Source organism: Chelonia mydas, chromosome 12 (genome assembly GCF_015237465.2).
Source record: "Chelonia mydas isolate rCheMyd1 chromosome 12, rCheMyd1.pri.v2, whole genome shotgun sequence".
NCBI lineage: Eukaryota > Metazoa > Chordata > Testudines > Cheloniidae > Chelonia > Chelonia mydas.
In genome coordinates this window covers 32,309,206-32,329,422 of record NC_051252.2, presented here as the reverse complement: position 1 = coordinate 32,329,422, position 20,217 = coordinate 32,309,206, and the positions used below count along the sequence as shown (strand labels likewise).

At 42.6% G+C, this 20,217-nt stretch overlaps 1 protein-coding gene across 10 annotated transcripts in view; it reads right to left on the bottom strand.

The window, feature by feature from the left end:
- Positions 1-18,707, bottom strand: part of PLCG2 (phospholipase C gamma 2) — a 90,012-nt gene extending 71,305 nt beyond the window's left edge. For 3 of the 10 annotated variants that reach the window (XM_037877613.2, XM_037877614.2, XM_043526499.1), the window contains exons 1-2: positions 18,399-18,707; positions 11,318-11,556 (exon numbers count right to left, since the gene is read on the bottom strand). In XM_037877613.2, coding sequence (XP_037733541.1) covers positions 11,318-11,513 — 196 coding nt within the window. In that variant the 5' untranslated portion in view covers positions 11,514-11,556; positions 18,399-18,707. Of the gene's footprint in view, positions 1-3,900; positions 4,035-11,317; positions 11,557-11,747; positions 12,039-16,298; positions 16,413-18,398 lie in introns of those variants that run through there. The other 7 variants (XM_043526497.1, XR_005222217.2, XM_037877615.2 and 4 more) reach the window with 7 other exon arrangements.
- Positions 18,708-20,217: the final 1,510 nt, after the last annotated feature.

Genomic DNA, 20,217 nt, shown 5'->3' with positions numbered 1-20,217 from the left:
CTTAAAAAAAGATTGCAGAAGTCATTTTACAGAGGATTGGAGATGCTCTCAAAATGGCCCAGTAGATAAAGAAATGTCAAGATAATCCACTCTGTTACCTTCAGCAAAAAGCTTCTTTTCAAAATCTTTGCATGCATGCACACACCTTTTTCACATTCAACTGCGACACCATTAACTCATCTGAGTGTAAGTTCGCATAGCTGTGAACCATCCAGCTGGAAGTTAAGCAGTGGGAATCCAGGAAAAAGTTTGCAGAAAATTGCAAATCTTCCACTGACTCCAGCAGAACCTAGTCACCACAAACTTCCCCTCAGAGGCTTTCCACGAAGCAGCTCAATGTCGTTAAAGGATGAAATGGTTGTTATGGATTGGTCTTTTGGAACCCTGATCTTGTCAACTGCTTGCTGCATGATCCTAGCAAGTCATAACTTCTCTAGGTCTCAGTTTACTCATCTGTAAAAGGGACATCATAATACCAGGAGATTTGTGAGACTAAATTAGATAGGCTTAGATGAAAATATTCTAATTATTAATTATTATTTTTATAGGAAATCCTGGCTTGGCTAGAAAAGACCAACAACAACTGCCTGCTACTCTCGCTGACTGTTCTCATATTACACTAACAGAAGAGGTTGGAGCAGAAAATACACTTTCACTAGCAAACTCATGGGGGAAGAGATCTTCAACCTTTCATACAGTCCAAAAGTAGCCAGACACATACTTAGTCTTAAATTAAAGACCACCTAGGCACTGAAAATATACAGCAGAACTGTAAGGAAACCACATAACGAACAAGGCACTGTTAACCAAGGTCAGTATGAGTTAGAACCTTGCAAATGCATCCCCAACATCTCTAAGATGGTATCGGCAAAACAGAAACAATTGCTGCAAATTAAAAGAACAAATTAATGCACCCAATGTCAGACACTCCAAGCCTTCCTCTCTGGATTAGACCATGATACCACCATTATTTCAGCTTTGCTACAGTGATTAAAGGATCTAGACTTTGGGCAGGTCTAAGTCCTACATCAGCACACCTGCGCCGCTATAACACCTCTGGTGAAGACGCTCTATGCCAACAGGAGAGTGCTCTCCTGTCAGCATAAATACTCCACCTCCGTGAGAGGTGGAAACGATGTTGGTGGAAGAGCATCTCCAGCCGACACAGCGCCAGCGTGGACAGCGCTTAGGTTGCTGTAACTTGCATCACTCAAGGTAGGAGCAGTGGAAGCGTCCTGAAAGTCGGAGGGCCACAGGCACCTGAACCATGGCCCTTCCCCCACGATCTGCCCTCACACCTCCCCTTCTCCCTGAGCCCCTGCCTTCATGCCACCTCTTCCGAGGCCCCTCCCCCGCACTGCCTCTTCCTCCGAGGCCCCTCCCCCGCGCCGCCTCTTCCCCAGAGGCCCTGCCCCCCGTTTGCTCCTCTCCACCACCTCTCCCTGTTGCTCGCCTTTACGGCTGGTAAAAAGTTGGAGGGGCACGGCCCCCTGGCCCACCCTGTTCTGGCATCCCTGGCTCAGAGTCAGGAAGTGTCTTTTTCCCACCCCTGAGTAACATAAGTTAGATCAACTTAAGCGGTAGCGTAGACCTGTCCTTTATGAGATCAGCTTCCTTATCTTGAAGACGTGTTAGATACCAGCAGCGTGTCAAAGTTCAGGGCCTGTGAGCACCTCCAGTAAAAATTCCAGTGGGACGGTGCGTCTTTGTCACAAAAATCTTTCTTTGCACTTTCTCACATGCTATCACCTCCATCCAGAATTTCTTGCCCTATCCTAAGATAACACTTGTTTTTTAACTCTCAAAATGCTTTACAACAGTAGCATTATCTCTATTTTACAGATGGAGAAACTGAGACACAGAGGTTAAGTAATATGCCAAGAGTCACAGAGGCAGAGACAGAAATATAACCCAAGCCTCTTGATGAACAGTCCAGTGCTCTTACACCAAAATGACCACATGGTAATCACTCAAATCTATCCTTAAAGCACACTTCTTCTGCAAAGCTCAGCAGTGCAAATCCACTGAAGTAATATGGGACCAATATTCCTATTGAAATCAATGATAAGATTCCCACTGACTTTGGTGGACGCAAGATGGAGCCCAAAGTGCACAGCATTACCAAAAATTTGAAATAAAAATAAAATGAAGGTTTCTGAATACTGGGTAATCCCATGTACTACAAATGGGAGGGTGTGGTATTTAAGCACAATGGAACCAGTTTACGGGCAAAGTTTCAGCCATCTGAGGTTAAATAATTTTTGGTTACTGCTAATATAGGATGGTTTTGAGCTAGTGACTTAGAGGTTTGGTAGCTGATCACCAATACCTTCGCCCCTCTAAAATATCTTATATGTATGACAGTTTCTAAGGTGTCAGGAGGACTATCTGAGGTGCTATAAGAAACAGTATATAATAACTGGGGGTTTGGGAAGAAGCCCATTATTTGCAGCCAATTTCTGCAGTTGAATTTATCTCACTGTTTTGTATCTTGGGGAATTCAGTGCTGCACAAACATAAAAAATGTCTTTTTGTGCAGAAAAATATCAAGATGGCCAAAAACACCTCACGCATGAGTGAACATGGCCAGTGCAAGCTCAGATCTGTTTTTTCACAGACAGCTATTTGCATAATACTTTGCATTGCCACATAAGGATACACATGTTGTTGGTTTTAATTTTAATAAGTTCACAAAATCCTCTGTGCCCAGCACCTGCTGGGAAAAGCTCTCTCACAAAGGTATGTTATTTTCTTCAGTCTGTCTGGCTTTTAAACTGCACAACAGGCTACATTTGATTTTTACACAGCATAGCTAGCAGGAGGGCTACATAGGCTATTCTGCAGTAGTAAAATATTGGGAGTGGAAAGAAAAAGAATACTGGCACCAAGAACCTTTAAGGGACACATTAAATCTAGTCAAGCAGCCTGGGACATGCAGATGCTTGATTACTTATTGGCAACCTCTCACCCTCCAACTAGAAGGCAAGTCTTACTCCTTTGCAACAGAAGATGCAGCCACAAAGGAAAGCAACTGATCTGGTATCTCAATTTCAGCAGAGCTAGGAATCTGTACACGCCAGCCACAGTGCATTTCCTAAAGGCTTTGGAATTTCTAGTGCACCTAGTAAAATCTATTTTAATCCTCTTGCCCAACTTAGATTTCCTTAGATTCACCTCAGATGCCACAGCACTAAAGCTAGACATTCTCCAGGTCACAAAGGAGATTGATAACAAACACATCAGGGGCTGACGTCTGGTTCTTCTGTCAACAAGGCACTTAGCAATATTATTGCTGACGGGCAGAGTGGGAAGTAAGTTGTGCCAGAAGTGCTGGGGCACATTACTTCCTCTTCCTCCCCCACAGAGCCAGGGGAAGCAGGAACAAGATTGCAACCTGCTATCCCTTATTCAGGCTGGATTGTAAAGTCAGACCCCTCCTCCCTAAATAAATAAGTATTCTTAGTCCCAAAGATATTAGAAGCAGCAGTCTCATTTCCATTGGAGTAATGCATAGGCCAAACACATAGGGGCCAGATTCTTAGCAGCTCTAAATCAGTGTAGCTCTGTTGAAGTCAAGGGATTTACTTGATTTATTTCAGCTGTAAATCTGGCCCAGTGATATTTCATTGACACAGCACTTCCTTCCAAGAGAACATGAGTAATATGTAACTGAGTGAAAGAAACACAAAACGGTTTCACACAAGACTACTTTTGTCAAAAAAATCTCCTTTGTACACAGTGATGTTTAAATTGTTGATACTCTCTATAATGAAATGCTCGTCCAGTCAAGCTGGCAGAGGGGAGTTTCAAGTTTAAAACAGAACATAAAATACCATAGTGGAGTTGAGGACTGTGAAAATGGAGATTGGCTAGCCCCTGGGCATCCTCATTTGCTATCACCTGTAAGGCCCAGGTCTCTAGGCTTTAACGGATCACCTCTTCTGGAATCAGGGAAGTATCTCCATCCAAAATTCTTTGTCCAGCAACAATCGCTTGCATTGGGCTGGAAATGAAGTGCAGTTTTAGAAATTCCACCATCCCATTAAAGACAGACAGGCTATTATACAGAAATGACCACAATCACAACTCTCTCCAAGAGGAAACAGGATTTCAACCATACAAGTACTGTCATGCCCTGCGACTCAGGAATCATCTATACAGGAGATTCTTCGAGTTATACCTTAGAAATAAACAGCTGTAATTATACCCATATATCCCTTCTGCATGGACACACTTATTTCAGAATAAAAAAGTGGCTTTTTTATTAATCTTAACTTTAACCACTTCCAAAATGACAAACTAAATCAGAAAAAGACCCTCTTATATAACAGAATGTATATACAGGGAATTATACTGGTATTCACAAACAAAAAACTTCATTTAACATTAATTATGTTTGCTCTCATCAATGAGCAAAGCTATGAAAAGTTAGAAAATACAAAGTTAAGGATTAAAAAAGAACCTCAGAGTTATGAACACCAGAGTTACGAACTGATCAGTCAACCGCACCCCTCATCTGGAATCAGAAGTATACTACCAGACAGCAGCAAAGACCAAAAAAAAAAAGCAAATATAGTACAGTACTGTGTTAAACAAACTACTAAAAAAAATACACGGAAATCAGCATTTTTCTTCTGCATGGTAAAGTTTCAAAGCTGTATTAAGTCTATGTTCAGTTGTAAACTTTTGAAAGAACAGCCATAACATTTTGTTCAGAGTTACAAACATTTCATAGTTATGAGCAGCCTCCATTCCTAAAGTGTTTGTAACTCTGAGGTTCTACTGTAAAAGATTACAAAGTCAAGAACTCTCAGGACAGGAAAAGCCAAAATGAACACTGCCCATGCAACCTTAATTTGGTCCCCCCGTGAGCATGCATTATGATACAGCCTTTAACAACATGCAGACATGAAGAAGCAGGGATTCTACAGACAACAGATTCCTTCATTACACAACCCTGATTCATCCCCAGAGCAGATCCATCTTGTACGCTGAAAGAATCAGGGGGCCAAATTAAGACTGCATGAGAACATTAATTCTGGTACCAATTTGAGAGTGCTTGAATTCACAACCTTTTAATCCTTAACTTTGTATTTCCTAATATATTATGGTTTAATTTATGGATGAGAGCAAACTTAACTAATGTTAAATGAAGATTTTGTTTGCAAATTTTCTACATTTTTAACAGTAAGAAAACTTTTTCTGTGTGTGCTATTTAAATAATAAAATCACTTACATATTTGCTGTCTTCAGTGTATATTTTATTACCAGGATTATCTTTCAGAAGCTCCAGGTTTCACCATACCGTGCCATGTTGCCTGATATATTGAAAATTATTAAACTATATTCAAAAAACCCTTTTATTAGTGCAACTTCATTTTTTTTTTTTTTTAACTGTGTAATAGAAAACTGAGTAAGGACTCATTTTCTTGACCATTAAAACATTCCAGATGTGGTTTTTACAATGTTACCATAATTTGTAGCTGAATATTTTCTCTCTTATATTTTACACAGTTTGACAGGGATTTTCATTTTTTTAAAACTACGATAAGCTTGATATCTCTATGTTATAGCTCTGTAGAAATAAGAGTTATAATTCTTTTGGATGGAGATTTTTTTTAATTCTTTTGAGTTCCACTGACATTTAACCACTGTGCTACATAAACTTTAGATTCATAAACTACCTCTACTGCCTCAACAAAGTGGAAGTCTGGGTTCATATTTGTGAAAAAAGGCAAAAACAAGCTTTAATTTAAAACAGGTTTTCTTCCTCTTAAGCAGAAACACTGTCAATCAGTCAAAGTTACAGTAACTTTACTTTCAAGCAGATCAGCTGTGATTTGTCATTAACATGAGTTACAGCATGTCCTAAAGAAAAGATCCTGCAAAATAGTATTTTACAATGGAATCTTTTGATTTTCATGCCTAGGGACACTTCATATTCGCAAAATTCCATCGTTAAAAAGGGTAATTACATAACTGTGAAGTCGAATTACATTAATACTTGCACTTACAGGGAGAGAATCACAGGACTAAGAATCAAGACACATGGATTATATTCCCAGCTCTGCTACTGAATCACTGCATATCCATAAACAAGTTGCTAGGCTTCTCTGGGCCTTGGTTTTCCCAAGTGTAAAATGGAGATAACGTTGCTCATCTACCTTTGCAAATTGCTTTGGCACATTTTTATGAATGTAAAGAACTACATAAATAACAAGGATTATTATTACACAAACCACCAAAGCTACATTAAAAGAAGGTTGCAAAGTCAATCACTCAAAAGTTAGGAAATGCCCCCTTCTGTGTATGCATCATGATACAGTCTTTAATTGCATTATCACATACTATTTGTCCCGGGCTTTCATCCGCCCACTCTCTGGCTCCCAGCACACTCACCCGTTTTGCTTCTTGGCTCCCAGTTCCAGTCTCTTTACCCAGTCAATCCCAATCTACCCTACCCTCCCAATCCCAGTTTCCCTCTTCCCTACCCACTATCAGCCTCCAGTACCAATTTCTGCCCCACTCCCAGGCTCCCTGTCCCAATACATTTCCCCTGCCACCTTCCCCTCGCACAGGTCTAGCACTTGTCCCCTCTGCATCTGAAGCAAGCAGTTTTCCCCTCTATGCTGCCTGGGCCCAGTAGGCAGGTCATTGAGAGCACAGGACATATAGGCTCCCTGATCTCAGTTCAGATGCCCAGACCCAGGATGGTCCACTGCAGTCCAGAACTGCAATTGCAAGTAAAGTCCTGCTCAGCCCTGTGCTGGAGCATGCTCACTGAGGACAGAATCTTTGTGGAATTTAGCTGCTAAAGTCTAAGTCATGTCTGCTGAGCATGTGCAAACTGTCATTTTTCAAAGGCCTTGGCCAAACTTAAGTGGATTTTCACAGGGATGCAAAAGGCACATCCCAGACACATCTTTAGCCCACCTGTTAAATTTCAAGTCCCTGCTCCAAAGCATGGGGGCGTTAGAGCTTTTCAAATAAAAGGTCATCAGAACTTAACAAGGGTAAAACAACATATCTAGCTTCACTCTTGTGTCTGAAATTAAAATAAAACAATAATAATAATAATTCCACCTGAGGCAGACATCCAGCATGGAACATTTCAGCTCAAATAGTTAAAGTTTGACAAAGTTATAAGCAACTAAAAACAGGGTCTTGTAATGGGGAGTATCAAATAACCTGAATAGGTAGCACTACCAGCCCCACCCACAATACAGTTTCTTTCATCCAAGAATCTCAGAGCACTGTTTAAATATTTATTGATTAAGCTTCAGAAAGCATCTCCGACGATCACTACAATACGCCATTTTTACTGCCATAATATTACTGTCATACTAGTGTACAACTAGAGTAACAGAATGGTGAATGAGACTCCAAAATCTTAGATGTTAAAAAAGTGTTTCCTTATCTGTTTTATTCATAATATCTTAATTTTTTTTTAAACTGTGGAAGTTTAAAATTTACATTTTACAATTTATAATTTTTTTTTTTACTACTATATACTTGACACTTAAATTGGACAATGAAGCTGAACTTGTCAGTTTGATTGTTTATGATCACTCTCACTTTCTGGCTCTTTACCATTATCAGAATACTGTTAGTGTTAAAGTGTCCAACTTTGCATGGAAAATATGTTTTCAATTTTACTTTTTAATTAAATATAATTAAACCTCACATTCTGGACCTAAAATACTTAACAGCATCCCTTTCATCTTCAATTTCTTTATTGAAAGAATAAGGGCGGGTCATGGAAAAGCAAGCTTGCCACTACCACAGAGAGGAAAGGAGAACTTTTTCCGTATACAGGGACAGGAAGAAAATTAAAACAAAAAAATTAAATACATATACATTTTAAAATGTCAACATACTTATTTCTACTGGAAACATGGACAAGAATTCATTATTTTAATGTCTTGAACAGGACTGACACATTTATATATCATTTTCATTTTAAATGCAACTTTCTAAAAAGAAAGGAAAATGTTGTCAGTAAATGTATACTGGTAAAATTACTGTCTAATTCCTGTCTCTCTCTCACACACCACTATAGTTCTTTTAACTATTTTAATTTGCTTTCTTACATAGTACAATATTATAATGGAAATAGGCAGACAAAAACCGTACAGTGATAAAATAAAAGGTCCTTGAAGTATGGGATCAGCCTCAGATATTAAACCAGATTTTATGCTATATAGAAACAGAGGCTAATTCAATCCCTTTCAGGTCAAAAATTGTGGATTTCACTTTTACAGAAACTTGCACCACATTGACAAAGTATTTGCACCTGATATTCTGCAATCAGACATCTCCTATGGTAATACATACATACACATATGCTTATTATATAATTATATATATATACATACATACATACACACACACCACTGGGTTAAGGGAGAGGACCAGGGGAAAATTACCCAAACCTGTAAATTCCAGATTATCTCCCTAATTCTGCAAATTTAGATCTACCAGTTTAGAGTCCCACTGAAGCCAACTGGACTAACCAGATAGATTCCATTGCAGAATCCGGGCAAAAGGGACTTCCTGGGCATAACGAGAAAATAATTAGTAGTTGTCCATAATGCCTAGCTACTAGAGTACTTCAAATTTACTTTCTACATTAGGGGCAACAGAAATATGAAGGAAAGTATTGGTCCTCTACTTCATGGCAAAAGAGAGCTAAAAAATGACGACAACAAGAAGGCTGCGGTTCAATGTCTATTTTGCTTCAGTCTGCACTAAAACGGTTAATGGTGACCAAATACTCAAGATAATTAACATTGACAAGGAGTAAGGAATGCAAGCTAAAAGAGGGAAAGAACAGGTTAAAGTCTATTTAGATAAGTTAAATGTATTCATGTCAGCAGGGGCTTACGAAATTCATCCTAGGACAGTTTAAGCAGCTAATGCAATCTTAGAACCATTAGCAATTATCTTCCAGAACTCATGGAAGACGGGTGAAGTCCAAGAGTACTGAAGAAGGGCAAACACAGTACATATCTTTAAAAAGAGAAACAAGGAGGACCCGTGGTATTATAAACCAGGCAGCCCTAACTTAGATACTTGGAAAGATATTGGAACAAATTATTAAAGGACAACAGGGTTATAAGGAGTAGCCAGCATGGCATTGTCAAGAATAAATTGTGCCAAACCAACACAATTTCCATCTTTGATAGGGTTACTGGCTTAGTGGATGAGAAGAAGTAGTAGACATGATATAGTTTGATGTTAGTAAGGCTTTTGACACAATACCACATGACATTCTCATAAACAAACTAGGGAAATATGGTCTAGATGAAATTACTATAAAGTGGGTGGATAACTGGTTGAAAGACCGTACTCAAAGAGTAGTTATCAATAGTTTGCTGTCAAACTGAGAGGATGTATTTAGCGAGTCCCACAGGGGTCAGTCTTGGGTTTGGTACTTGCCAACATTTTCCTTAATGACTTGGATAATAGAGTAAAGAGCATGCTTATAAAATCCATGGATGACACCAAGCTGGGAGGGGCTGCTATTACTTTGGAGGACAGAATTAGAATTCAAAACCACCTTGGCAAATTAGAGAACTGGTCTGAAATCAGTAAGATGAAATTCAATAAAGACAAGTATTTCACTTCGGAAAGAAAAATCAAATGCACAGCTACAAAATGGGAATAACTGGCTAGGTGGTAGTACTGCTGAAAAGGATCTGGAAGTGACAGAGGATCACAAATTGAATAAAAGTCAACAATGTGATGTGGTTACGTAACCCACACACCTTCTGGGTGTGGTGTTCTGTCCCATCTAGTGGCACCAAGACCACTTAAAGAGAGTTAAATGAGTCTGCTCTACAGCCATAGCTAACAGACAGTTGGCTTTTAGCTCATGTGGTAGAGGCTCATGCACTAAGCTCCTGAGGTCCCTGGTTCAATCCCACCGACAACTGGGGTCTGTTGGCATTACAAGTAGGGGCTCATCTGGGACTTCAACTAAGAAGTCTCTGAAGCTCGGGAGGTGCTTTCTCAGCTAGGGGAAGTATGTAACCTACACATCTCCTGGGGGTGGTGTTCTGTCCCATCTAGTGGCACCAAGACCACTTAGAAAGAGAGAGAGTTAAATGAGTCTGCGCTTCAGCCAGCGGGCTTTTAGGTCAGGTGGTAGAGGATCATGCACTAAGCTCCAGAGGTCCCCGGTTCAATCCCACCCACCGAGGAAAGGGTAGTTAAGTTCTGGAATAGGTTTCCAAAGGAGGTTGATAAGAATAGGTTACACAAACATCTGCCAAGGATGGTCTAGGTATACTTAGTCCTGCCTCAGCACAGGGATTGGACTTAATGACTACTCAAGGCCTCTTCCAGTCCTATATTTCTATGATTCTTTTGTCCTTTTCCTTCAGATCCCAATGTAGTTTTTGTTGGATAGTTTCATTTTTGTGTGTTATTTTTGTTGTCTGGTTTTATTTTTTAATTAATTGTGATTTGATTTTGAAGACTAAGAGATCCATGTATACAGAAATGATTTTTATTTTTTTTAAACACAGAGCCTATGGCAACAAAGCTTTCGTACCAAGGAAACACACCTTTGCACATCTAGTAAAATTTAAGGTAGGGTTGCATTTCAGACCTCTGTGCCCTTACAATGAGACTGCAATTAATGGATGATCCCAGTTTGCCATCGATACTCAGAATATTTTCCCCCTCTTGTAATGAAATGGCTCAGAATTGAAAATAATCTAAGACACGGACTCTTAGTATAAACTAATAATCTGCAAACATTTATTTTTAAAAACATTAATGAGTTATAGGTAAAGAAAAACCAACAACAAAGTTTGCAAGTCAGCTTTCCCAACCCAGCCTCCCTAGTTCATTCAAACTGAACACACTGGAAAAAAAAAGATTCTCAGCCCAAGACCTTGTGTTAAGTTTCTTCCCAGCATGTTTTAAATTTGGTTGTGTTTGTTTTTTTAGTAAGTATTTACAGCCTGATCCTACTACTTTTAATTATGCAAGTTATCCCTTACTCATGGAAAGTCAGGTTGCAAAATCAGGATCTGAATCTTTAGCCTTTGACAAAAGGCCTCTAGGAAGAAAAGCCTGAGTAGCAATAAGTTAGCCTTCAGCGGGGCTAGCTGCCTAACTAGTGAACTGTAGGAGACATTTGGTCTACATTACAGTAAACGAACAGGGCTCGCAGAATGCAATTTTTAAAGTTTAATTATGCTCTTGGGTGAAAAGAAGCGAACTGTTAAATACTGATTTCAATGACCCTTTGTCAACTACATTTATCAGTAATAAATTCCAAGTTCTGACATGCCTTGCCAATACTCACAGAAACCTTCAATCTTGTCAGCTGTCTTGCTCCAAGCCACCTGCCTGGTTTCCATTATGACTTGGATGGTTCTCCTTTCTGGAGTAAACTTCTTGAGACTGAACACTGTCATAACTGTTCCCAGCTCCAGAGCCCTTTTGATCTGGCTCTTCTCATACTCCGGCAGCACTCCATAGTCTGTGCTCTTCCTGGACATTTTTTTAAATCAAATTTCATCAAACTGACACGTTCCTGATGTGCTGAAAATGGGGAGGAGAGAAGGGAGCAAAATTTAATATTTAAATAACTTTACTTTGTATTAATTCCTTCAATTTACCAAAAAAAAAAGAAAAGCACATCAGTGTTGAAAAAAAGATCAATATGAATCATGCACTTCAGGTGCAAGCATATTGTCTTATAGCTATCCGGTTAACCTTGACAAAAGTCCTACCTAGTCTGTGAGGTTTTATGAAAAGTGTTTCACTGGGGAATCAGTGACCCAGTGTAGCAGGATTCAGAACAATCAGCTGGGTGGAGCAGGGTTAGCATCCAATGAAGTATGATCTCAGATTCTAAACAACAAAACAAGAACTCCACTGTTTCATCAACAATGCATCGATAATGACTATCTAACGTTCCATAGTAGCATAAGGCGTGCTAAGGTCATTCTGGCCCAAATTTGTAACAGTATGTGAACAAATGCTCTCCCCATCTCTTTGGTGTATGCAGGAAAGCTGGGATTGCAAGCATGAAAAGGTAGCACAAATGCACATGACTCTTGATTTGCATGCACACACAGTTACAAATGTGGTCTGTCTCTTTCAAATATTATCTGCAACATTATGCAGGAAGCTCAAAATTATATTTTATACAGTGGATGATTTGATTCTCCCCAGAAACAACAGAGAAGACATGGGAGAGAAAACAGTATGAGAAGAGACATAAGAGATACGCTCACTATAAGCATAGCTGTGACAAAGAGGAGAAAGCCTCTGAAACTAAAAGGAGATGCACGTGTACATGAGAGAAGACTGTGCCTATCTTATAACAAAGAAAGCCGCTAAAAATAATCAAGAAACCAGATAAGTGTGAGGGATTATTTTGTTCAAATTCTAAGTCTAGGTCTACATTAGAAACTTTTGCTGGTATAGGAACGTCAGTTAGAAGTGTGATTTGTTTGCAACATTTCTAAAGCAGCAAAAGAGCAAGTATAATGCAGATTCCACTGGCACAAAAATACTTGTCAGTATACCTTATTTTGCTTACCAAACCAGTATAAACTATACCAGCAAAATAACGTTTTTTACCAGTATAAACTGTGTCAACAACAGGAGAGTTTGCCAGTATAGCTATACCAGTATATCTAGACTGGCAACCCTTTTCCAGCATAGACTTGGCCTAACAAATTGATCCAAATTGTATTGTAACCACTGGAACCCATTTCTGTGTGGTCAGTAAACTTTTCCATAAGAAGTGTGCCCTGGGTCCTTTTACACCACATAATAATGTCTACAGGGTCTTTCTTTTACTAAGGTGCACCCCATTGACACCAAAAGGTAAAAAATAAGCTTTGAATCCATCAGCGAATAATTCTCTTTTACATGGCGACCCAGTAGTATCACTAGAGGGGCCAATGCAGTCTGGATCCGGTGAATTCAAAGATTAAATCACAGGCAAATGTCCAGAATTTGGCCTTCTTTGGGTAGTCTCAGCAGACGTTAAATGACGTACCTTCCACCCCATGGCCCAGCTCTCCAACAACCGTCAGAAAGGGTTTTTTCTATTTTAAAATTATTATTGTTTTACAAGGAGTGAGGGACCACTGACCCGTCACTCTTAGCAATTCTCTTTAATAGAGACACATATAGAGAAGGTAACAGCTTTATTCCAAATGTGAAAGCACTGCTCACTTTCTCTCCCTATAAGTCTTCCCATTTTAGAATACCACCATATTTATCTTCTATATCAGTTTTTTTCAAGTGTTCTATGTGCAAACTAAAACTTTCAGGGCACGTTGACACTGCATTTAGACACCCGCGGCTGGCCCGTGCCAGCGACTTAGACTCACAGGGCTTGGACTAACATACTGTTTAATTGTGGTTTAGATATTCCAGCTTGGGCTGCAGCCCGAGGTCTGGGACCCTCCCATCTGCAGATATCTACATGACTGAGCCCCGCAAGCCTGAGTGACCTGGCACAGGCCAGCCACAGGTTTTTAATTGCAATGTAGACATACCCTTTGAGCCTGAAAGCCGGATATTACGATTTCCCTTCCTGTCAGAAATCTCTAGAAACCCTTTACATCCTGGGTATTAAGAGCATAGTGGCTTAGATATCAATAAGGGAGAATAAGGCTCTGCAACAGTTTTCAAGTATGCCAAAAAACTTACCATTCTTAAATAATTTATCCCTAACTCTGAGTCTGGCCTTCTCCCAGGGTGCAAATGCTGCTTATAAACTGCTTGGGGGAAAGCCTGGATTATTTCTAATTGGGGTGAGAAGGGAAAAAGAACTAATTCTTCTCTTGCTCTGTCCTATAAAGAAAGTATTAAATTGACACTTGAGGGGGCCTTTGATGTCTGGGCAGAAAGTTGGCGGGAAGAACCCAAATTAGTGTTGCTGTCTCTCTGCCACTACACCAAGAGGAGCTGAGAGTGCTGCAGGAAGGATGGTGACTGAAACTTGGGATAATGCAAGAAAAGGCTACATCCTGGGTCAGATCCTCAGTTGGTGTAAACTGTCAAGGCTCCACTGAAGTTAGTAGAGTGATGACAATTTACACCAGCTGAGGATATGACCCCATGACTCGGAAGAGGACAAGAAAGACCACAGGGAAAAATACAAACAAATTACAATATTGTATTTAATGTCAGTCTTTGCACTTTTAAAGCCTTATGACCATACGGTACTTACATCTCCACGTGGTCACTTCATCTCTTATTTATGTAACAGATGGCACATATTTCTGTACCTGACAGCCACCAAGCAAGGAGACCGCTGCGACACAGTGCTTGATTTGTAATGAGAGAGGTGCAGAGGCTCAAGCCATTTTTTTTACATTCATAACTAATGCAGCAAGCCCAGAGGTGCCGGGACTATGAACTGGCAAGCCTAGAGACCTGGCACAAATTAAGCACTGCTGAGAGACACAAGAGGCCCAATGCACATGCTGCAACTCTCATAAATATCAAAAGGCTTCCATGTCTCAGTCTCCTGCACATCACTGCAGCCGTGAACTAATTACAGTCGCGGGTACACCTCACCCTGGTGCAGAATCCTGCACACAATGGACACTGTGGAGCCTACTCTTTCATCCACAAGCAAAGGAGGAAGTGGTTTAATTTTTGCACAAGAAGCAGTGGCTGTCACCACAGCTTTCTTGACATCTCTCTCAACCAAGGCCAGTAGTAGGAAGGGCTTAAAGCCCCTCAGAGCAGCTTCAACTACCAGCTCCAAAATCTCCTCTGGTTCTCTTCCTCTCCTAAATCCACTACCCTTCAACATGAGCAGTTTCAGTTTCCATGTGGATAACCAATCTGACTCTGCTGCTTCTCGTTTCCCTTGTAACCTCCTTCTTTAACCTATCTTCCCCCTCATCACCGTCTCCCGGCCTGATCCTTACTAAATACTATTCTCTTCAGATCTCCCTCCTCCTCTCTCGCTCTCTCAACACTTACTTTCTTTTCACCATCTCATCATCCACTCCTTTCACAATGCCCACTCTCCCAAACTTCTCAAAGTTCTCTGCTATAGTCACCCTTCTCTTTCAAATCCCTTCTTAAATAATACTTCTTCACTGAATCCTTCCTGCTGTACACTGATGAAGAAGATAATGATCTCTTACCTTCCCTGTTATCTCATTTTATATTAGATTCTAAGCTATCTGGAGCAGGGACCATGCCTTAGCCCATGTTTTGCAAAGCACTACAGAGGTTTATGGTGTTCTGTACCCATTTATTCATATTAAATTCTTCTACTAACTCTAATGGGAGTTATATATGCCAATCCCCAGGGAACGATGACAAATTACCTATCAGGGCCATTGTGTGGGTAGGATTTAGCCGAAAGTGCAATCGACCCTTTTGTCTCTATAGGACTAATCACATAATTCATTCATGAAATTACAGTGTATTCATATCTAGTGATCTATCCATAATCCCTTGTTACAATGCCTTCCAATAACAGGATATAATGGCAATTCATGAGGGGAAAAAAAAAATCAAAGGAAATCCTTGATCTGACTTTTAAACATGCACTACTGTTCTCACTCTTTCCTTCCTTCCTCCCCCCCCGCACACGACCCAAAATTAAGAATTGCATTAACATCAATCAGACCATAATTCAAATCTGTAGCACTGAGTCTTCAAAAAATAACTTTTAGAAGTTCGGGTTTTTTAATGCTCCACTGAATTATATACAGTAGAGGGCCTGACTACTAAATTTATCACATTTTCTTGATAATCTAACAAAACAGTCTTTTATAGGGACCAACACTAGCTGTGAAGAGAAACCTGACAAATTAAAGAATTACGTTTATTTCATTTGAGGAATGCTTTTGGGCAGTCTCTTAACACAGGAAGTTGCCTAGTGAGGGTGGCCTTTTGTACACTTTTCAATGTATATGGTACATTGGTTTTAATAAATTTCTGCTCCTAAATTTTCTGAGAATTATAAAAGATTATCTTTTCCCCCCTAAAGATGTATTCATCTTCATTAGTTATTTGATCATTTTTTCTAAATCTCAAGATACATATCAGTAGTCAGGTTTGTGCTGTACTCTGAAATCATCCTAAATTTAATTATATCTACTTCATTTAACAGACATGGAAAAAAATCTGTTGGGTGGACTAAAAATCTTAAATTGACAGACAGCCCCCCAACCTGAAGCAAATACTCACCAGCAACTACACACCACACAACAAAAACACCAACCCAGGGACCAAACCCTGCTACAAACCCCAGTTCCAACTCTGTCCACATATCTATTCAAGGGACACCTTACCACATCAGCCACACCATCCGGGGCTCCTTCACCTGCACATCTACCAATGTAATATATGCCATCATGTGCCAGCAATGCCCCTCTGCCATGTACATTGACCAAACCGGACAGTCTCTACGCAAAAGAATAAATGGACACAAATCTGACATCAGGAATCATAACATTCAAAAACCAGTAGGAGAACATTTCAGTCTCTCTGGTCACTCAATAACAGATCTCAAAGTGGCAATTTCTTCAACAAAAACGTCAAAAACAGACTCCAACATGAAGCTGCAGAACTGGAATTAATTTGCAAACTAGATACCATCAGATTAGGCCTGAATAAAAACTGGGAGTGGTTGGGTCATTACAAAACCTAAACTTAATTTCCCCAATACTAATTTCTCCCTACTGTTACTCACACCTTCTTCTCAACTGTCTGTAATGGTCCATTCTCTTACCACTTCAAAAGTTATTTCCCCTCCCTTGGTATCCTGCTCTTAACTGATTTATCTCCTTAGACTGACCTAACACTTGGTAAAGCAACCCACATCCTTTCATGTATTTATACCTGGTCCTGTATCTTTTACTTCAGACATCTGATGAAGTGGGTTCTAGCCTACAAAAGCTTATGCCCAAATACATTTGTTAGTCTCTAAGGTGTCACAAGGACTCCTCGTGTTTTGTTTTGTTTTTTTTTAACCAGTGTAGATATACTATTTGACCTATCAGAATTTTTGTCTATTCATCAAAGTATTTATTTATTATCACAGTAACTGAGCATGCCACAGTCAGTGGACTTCAGCCTCACAGTACCACTGTGAGGAACAGAAGTGTTATCCCTCTTTTAAAAATAAGGACCTGGAGTAGAGGGGAAAATAGATGACCAGTGCAAAAGAAGTCTATGACTGAGCTGGGAATTGAACACAGTAACAGTTCTAAACACATATCTAGTCCCCAATTAACTAGATTATCCCTTCCTACTCCCACAGTCTGATGTGGGCAGACAATTGAGTTGATGGGGGGGGTCTTGCACACGTCACACTGCAGGACTGGGAACGCTGAATGTACTGTATAATCTCATTAATTGGCACTAAAGGCTAGAAAAACATTTCAAATAACTAAGAACAACTACAATGCGAACAGAAGATATACTACCTTTATTTATTCAGGCAACGGTAACTTGAGTTACTCTATTATAGTGCTTCACAATTTGTAAAGACAACTTCTTTGTATTCCAAGAGCTCTCCACACCTACCTGCTAACAGATCTTTGCTGCGAAGCAGGGAGAAGAGAAAGAACTGCACTAAATGCAAACTATAACAAATGTAGGCTCATGTGATGCTGCAGCATTTGTTATGATAATAATTTCTTGTAGTTGCACACATGATATGCAAGGTACTTTCCAGGGATCCTAGGTGGGACAGGAAGGATGGAGTGGCAGCAGCATCTGGAGCTCTCTGACCTCTGGCAGGTCACTCACTATTTGTTTGGCCTAAATCCCCTTTTGTAAAAGGAGTTAGTAGTACCTGCATTCACCACCCTGCTTGGTCTTAGCTATTTAGATCGCAAGCGCTGCTTGGGCAGGGACCGCCTCGAGCTGGGTTTGTACAGCGCCTAGCACAACTGGGCAGGGCTCTCAGCAGAAGTTATCCTCCGGACAGCTTCAGGCCGGCCAGAAGGGAAGGGAGAAGCAGCCCCAAAGGGCCTTTCTACCCAAGTGCCCCGCTGCAGCCCCAGGAACAACCCTGCAAGGCCAGGACCGAACACCCAGACCTCTGCACCCGCTCCCCGGCTCGCCCGCCCTGACCCCGAGCGCAGGGAGCTCCGGCTGCACGCGCCCCGCCTCGCTCGGGCCGCGCCTGCAGCTGTCAAAGGCTCCCAGCGCTGCAGCGTTTCCTTCCTTCTTTTTGCAGACCGGCCCCGGCCCCGGCCCCAGCCCCGCCGCTGCAGAGCCCAGGGCTGGCGAGAGCCCCCGGCTGGGGGACAGGTGCCGCCCGGGCGCTGGGCCAACGGCCGGGGGGGGCTGGCGCGCTGGGCCAACGGCCGAGGAGCGCGCGCGCCCTCCTCCAGCCCCCTCACCCGCAGCCTCGGGCTCGCTCGCCCCCCTTCCCGCCTCACCTGGGCGCGGGGAGCTGCAGCCCCGGGAGCCTCCCGGCCGGTGCCCTGCGCTGGAGACGACGGCGGCGGCGGCGGCGGAGCCAAGGGTGCCGGTGCCTCCCCCGCTGCCGCTGCCGGGCCGGTCGGTGGCTGGGACTCTCCGAGGCTCCCCGCTTCTGCTTCTGCGGTAGCAACTGGGGGGGGTCATGTGACCTGCCCCGGCCACCTACTGGCGGTGCGGGGAGAGGAGCCTGGGCCCCGCGGGAGGCTGAGGCGGGGCAGGCGCCTCTGTCCCCCCCGCCCCCACGGCCGGCGGGGCGGGGGCGGGACCCCGGGTTGGGGGCCGGCTCTCCTCAGGGGCGGGGAGGCTGGGCGGGATCCGAGGGGGTGGGGGCCGGCTTGGGCGGGATCCGAGGGGGTGGGGGCCGGCTCCCTCCCCCCCCCCCCGGGGCAGGTTGGGACCCCGCGGGTCGAGGCCCTAGCGCAGCCTTCAGTCTGACCCATCCCAAGAGTTCACAGACTCCCAGAAACCAGCTCGGATTGAAAATCCCAGGCGGGGGGGTTGCGGGGCTGTTCGGTTTTCTTAATGCTAAGCTCCCAGTCCTTTCCCGCTGGGGTGACCGGGTAGGCAGTGTAAAAACTCGGGATGGGGGTGGGAGGGGTAATAGGCGCCTCGATAAGAAAAAGCCCCCAAAATCGGAACTGTCCCTATAAAATCAGAACATCTGGTCAGCCTATTTCCCGCCTGGCTTCGGCGCCTACCAGGACTTGGGGGTCAGGGTGCGAGAACTCTTCTCTGCACCCCTGGGGGGCTAGAAATGTCATTATGTTTGAGTAAAAGCTGAGATTCGCCCATCTCTTAGGGGACTCCAGATGCTGGGGCTTTAGGGGTAAGACTAAAGGTATGTCTACACTATGAAATTAGGTCGAATTTATAGAAGTTGGTTTTGTGGAAAGTGTGTTTATACAGTCGACTGCGTGTCCCCCCACACAAATGCTCTAAGTGCATGTAGTCGGCGGAGTGTGCCCACAGTACCGAGGCAACCGTCGACTTCTGGAGCGTTGCACTGTGGGTAGCTATCCCACAGTTCCCGCAGTCTCCGCCGCCCATTTGAATTCTGGGTAGAAATCCCAATGCCTGATGGGGCAAAAACATTGTCGCAGGTGGTTCTGGGTACATATCGTCAGGCCCCCCCCCGGCCCTCCCTCCCTCTGTGAAAGCAATGACAGACAATCGTTTCTCGCCTTTTTTCCTGGGTTACCAGTGCAGACGCCATACCACGGCAAGCATGGAGCCCGCTCAGCTCACCGTCACCGTATGTCCCTGAGTGCTGGCAGATGTGATACTGCATTGCTACACAGCAGCAGCTCATTGCCTTTTGGCAGCAGACAGTGCAGTATGACTGGTAGCCATCATCGCCGTACTCCAGGGTGCTCTTTTAGCCGACCTCGGTGAGGTTGGTCACAGGCACCTGGGTAGACATTGGAGTGATTCAGCCAGGTCATTTCCCTTTTAAGTTTCATCTCATGGTGATTCAGTCCTGCCGGCAGTCATACTGCACCATCGTCTGAGGAGGAGCCAGGAGACGACGATGGCTTGCAGTCGTACTGCACCGTCTGCTGCCAGCAAGATGTATAAAGATAGATGAAGTGGATCAAAACAAGAAATAGACCAGATTTGTTTTGTATTCATTTTCTCCCCCCCTCCCTCCCTCCATGCAATCAACGGCCTGCTAAACGCAGGGTTCTGAGTTCTATCTTTGAGGGGGCCATTCTGTTTCTCCTTGATGCAGCGCCACCTCCTTTGTTGATTTTAATTCCCTGTAAGCCAACCCTGTAA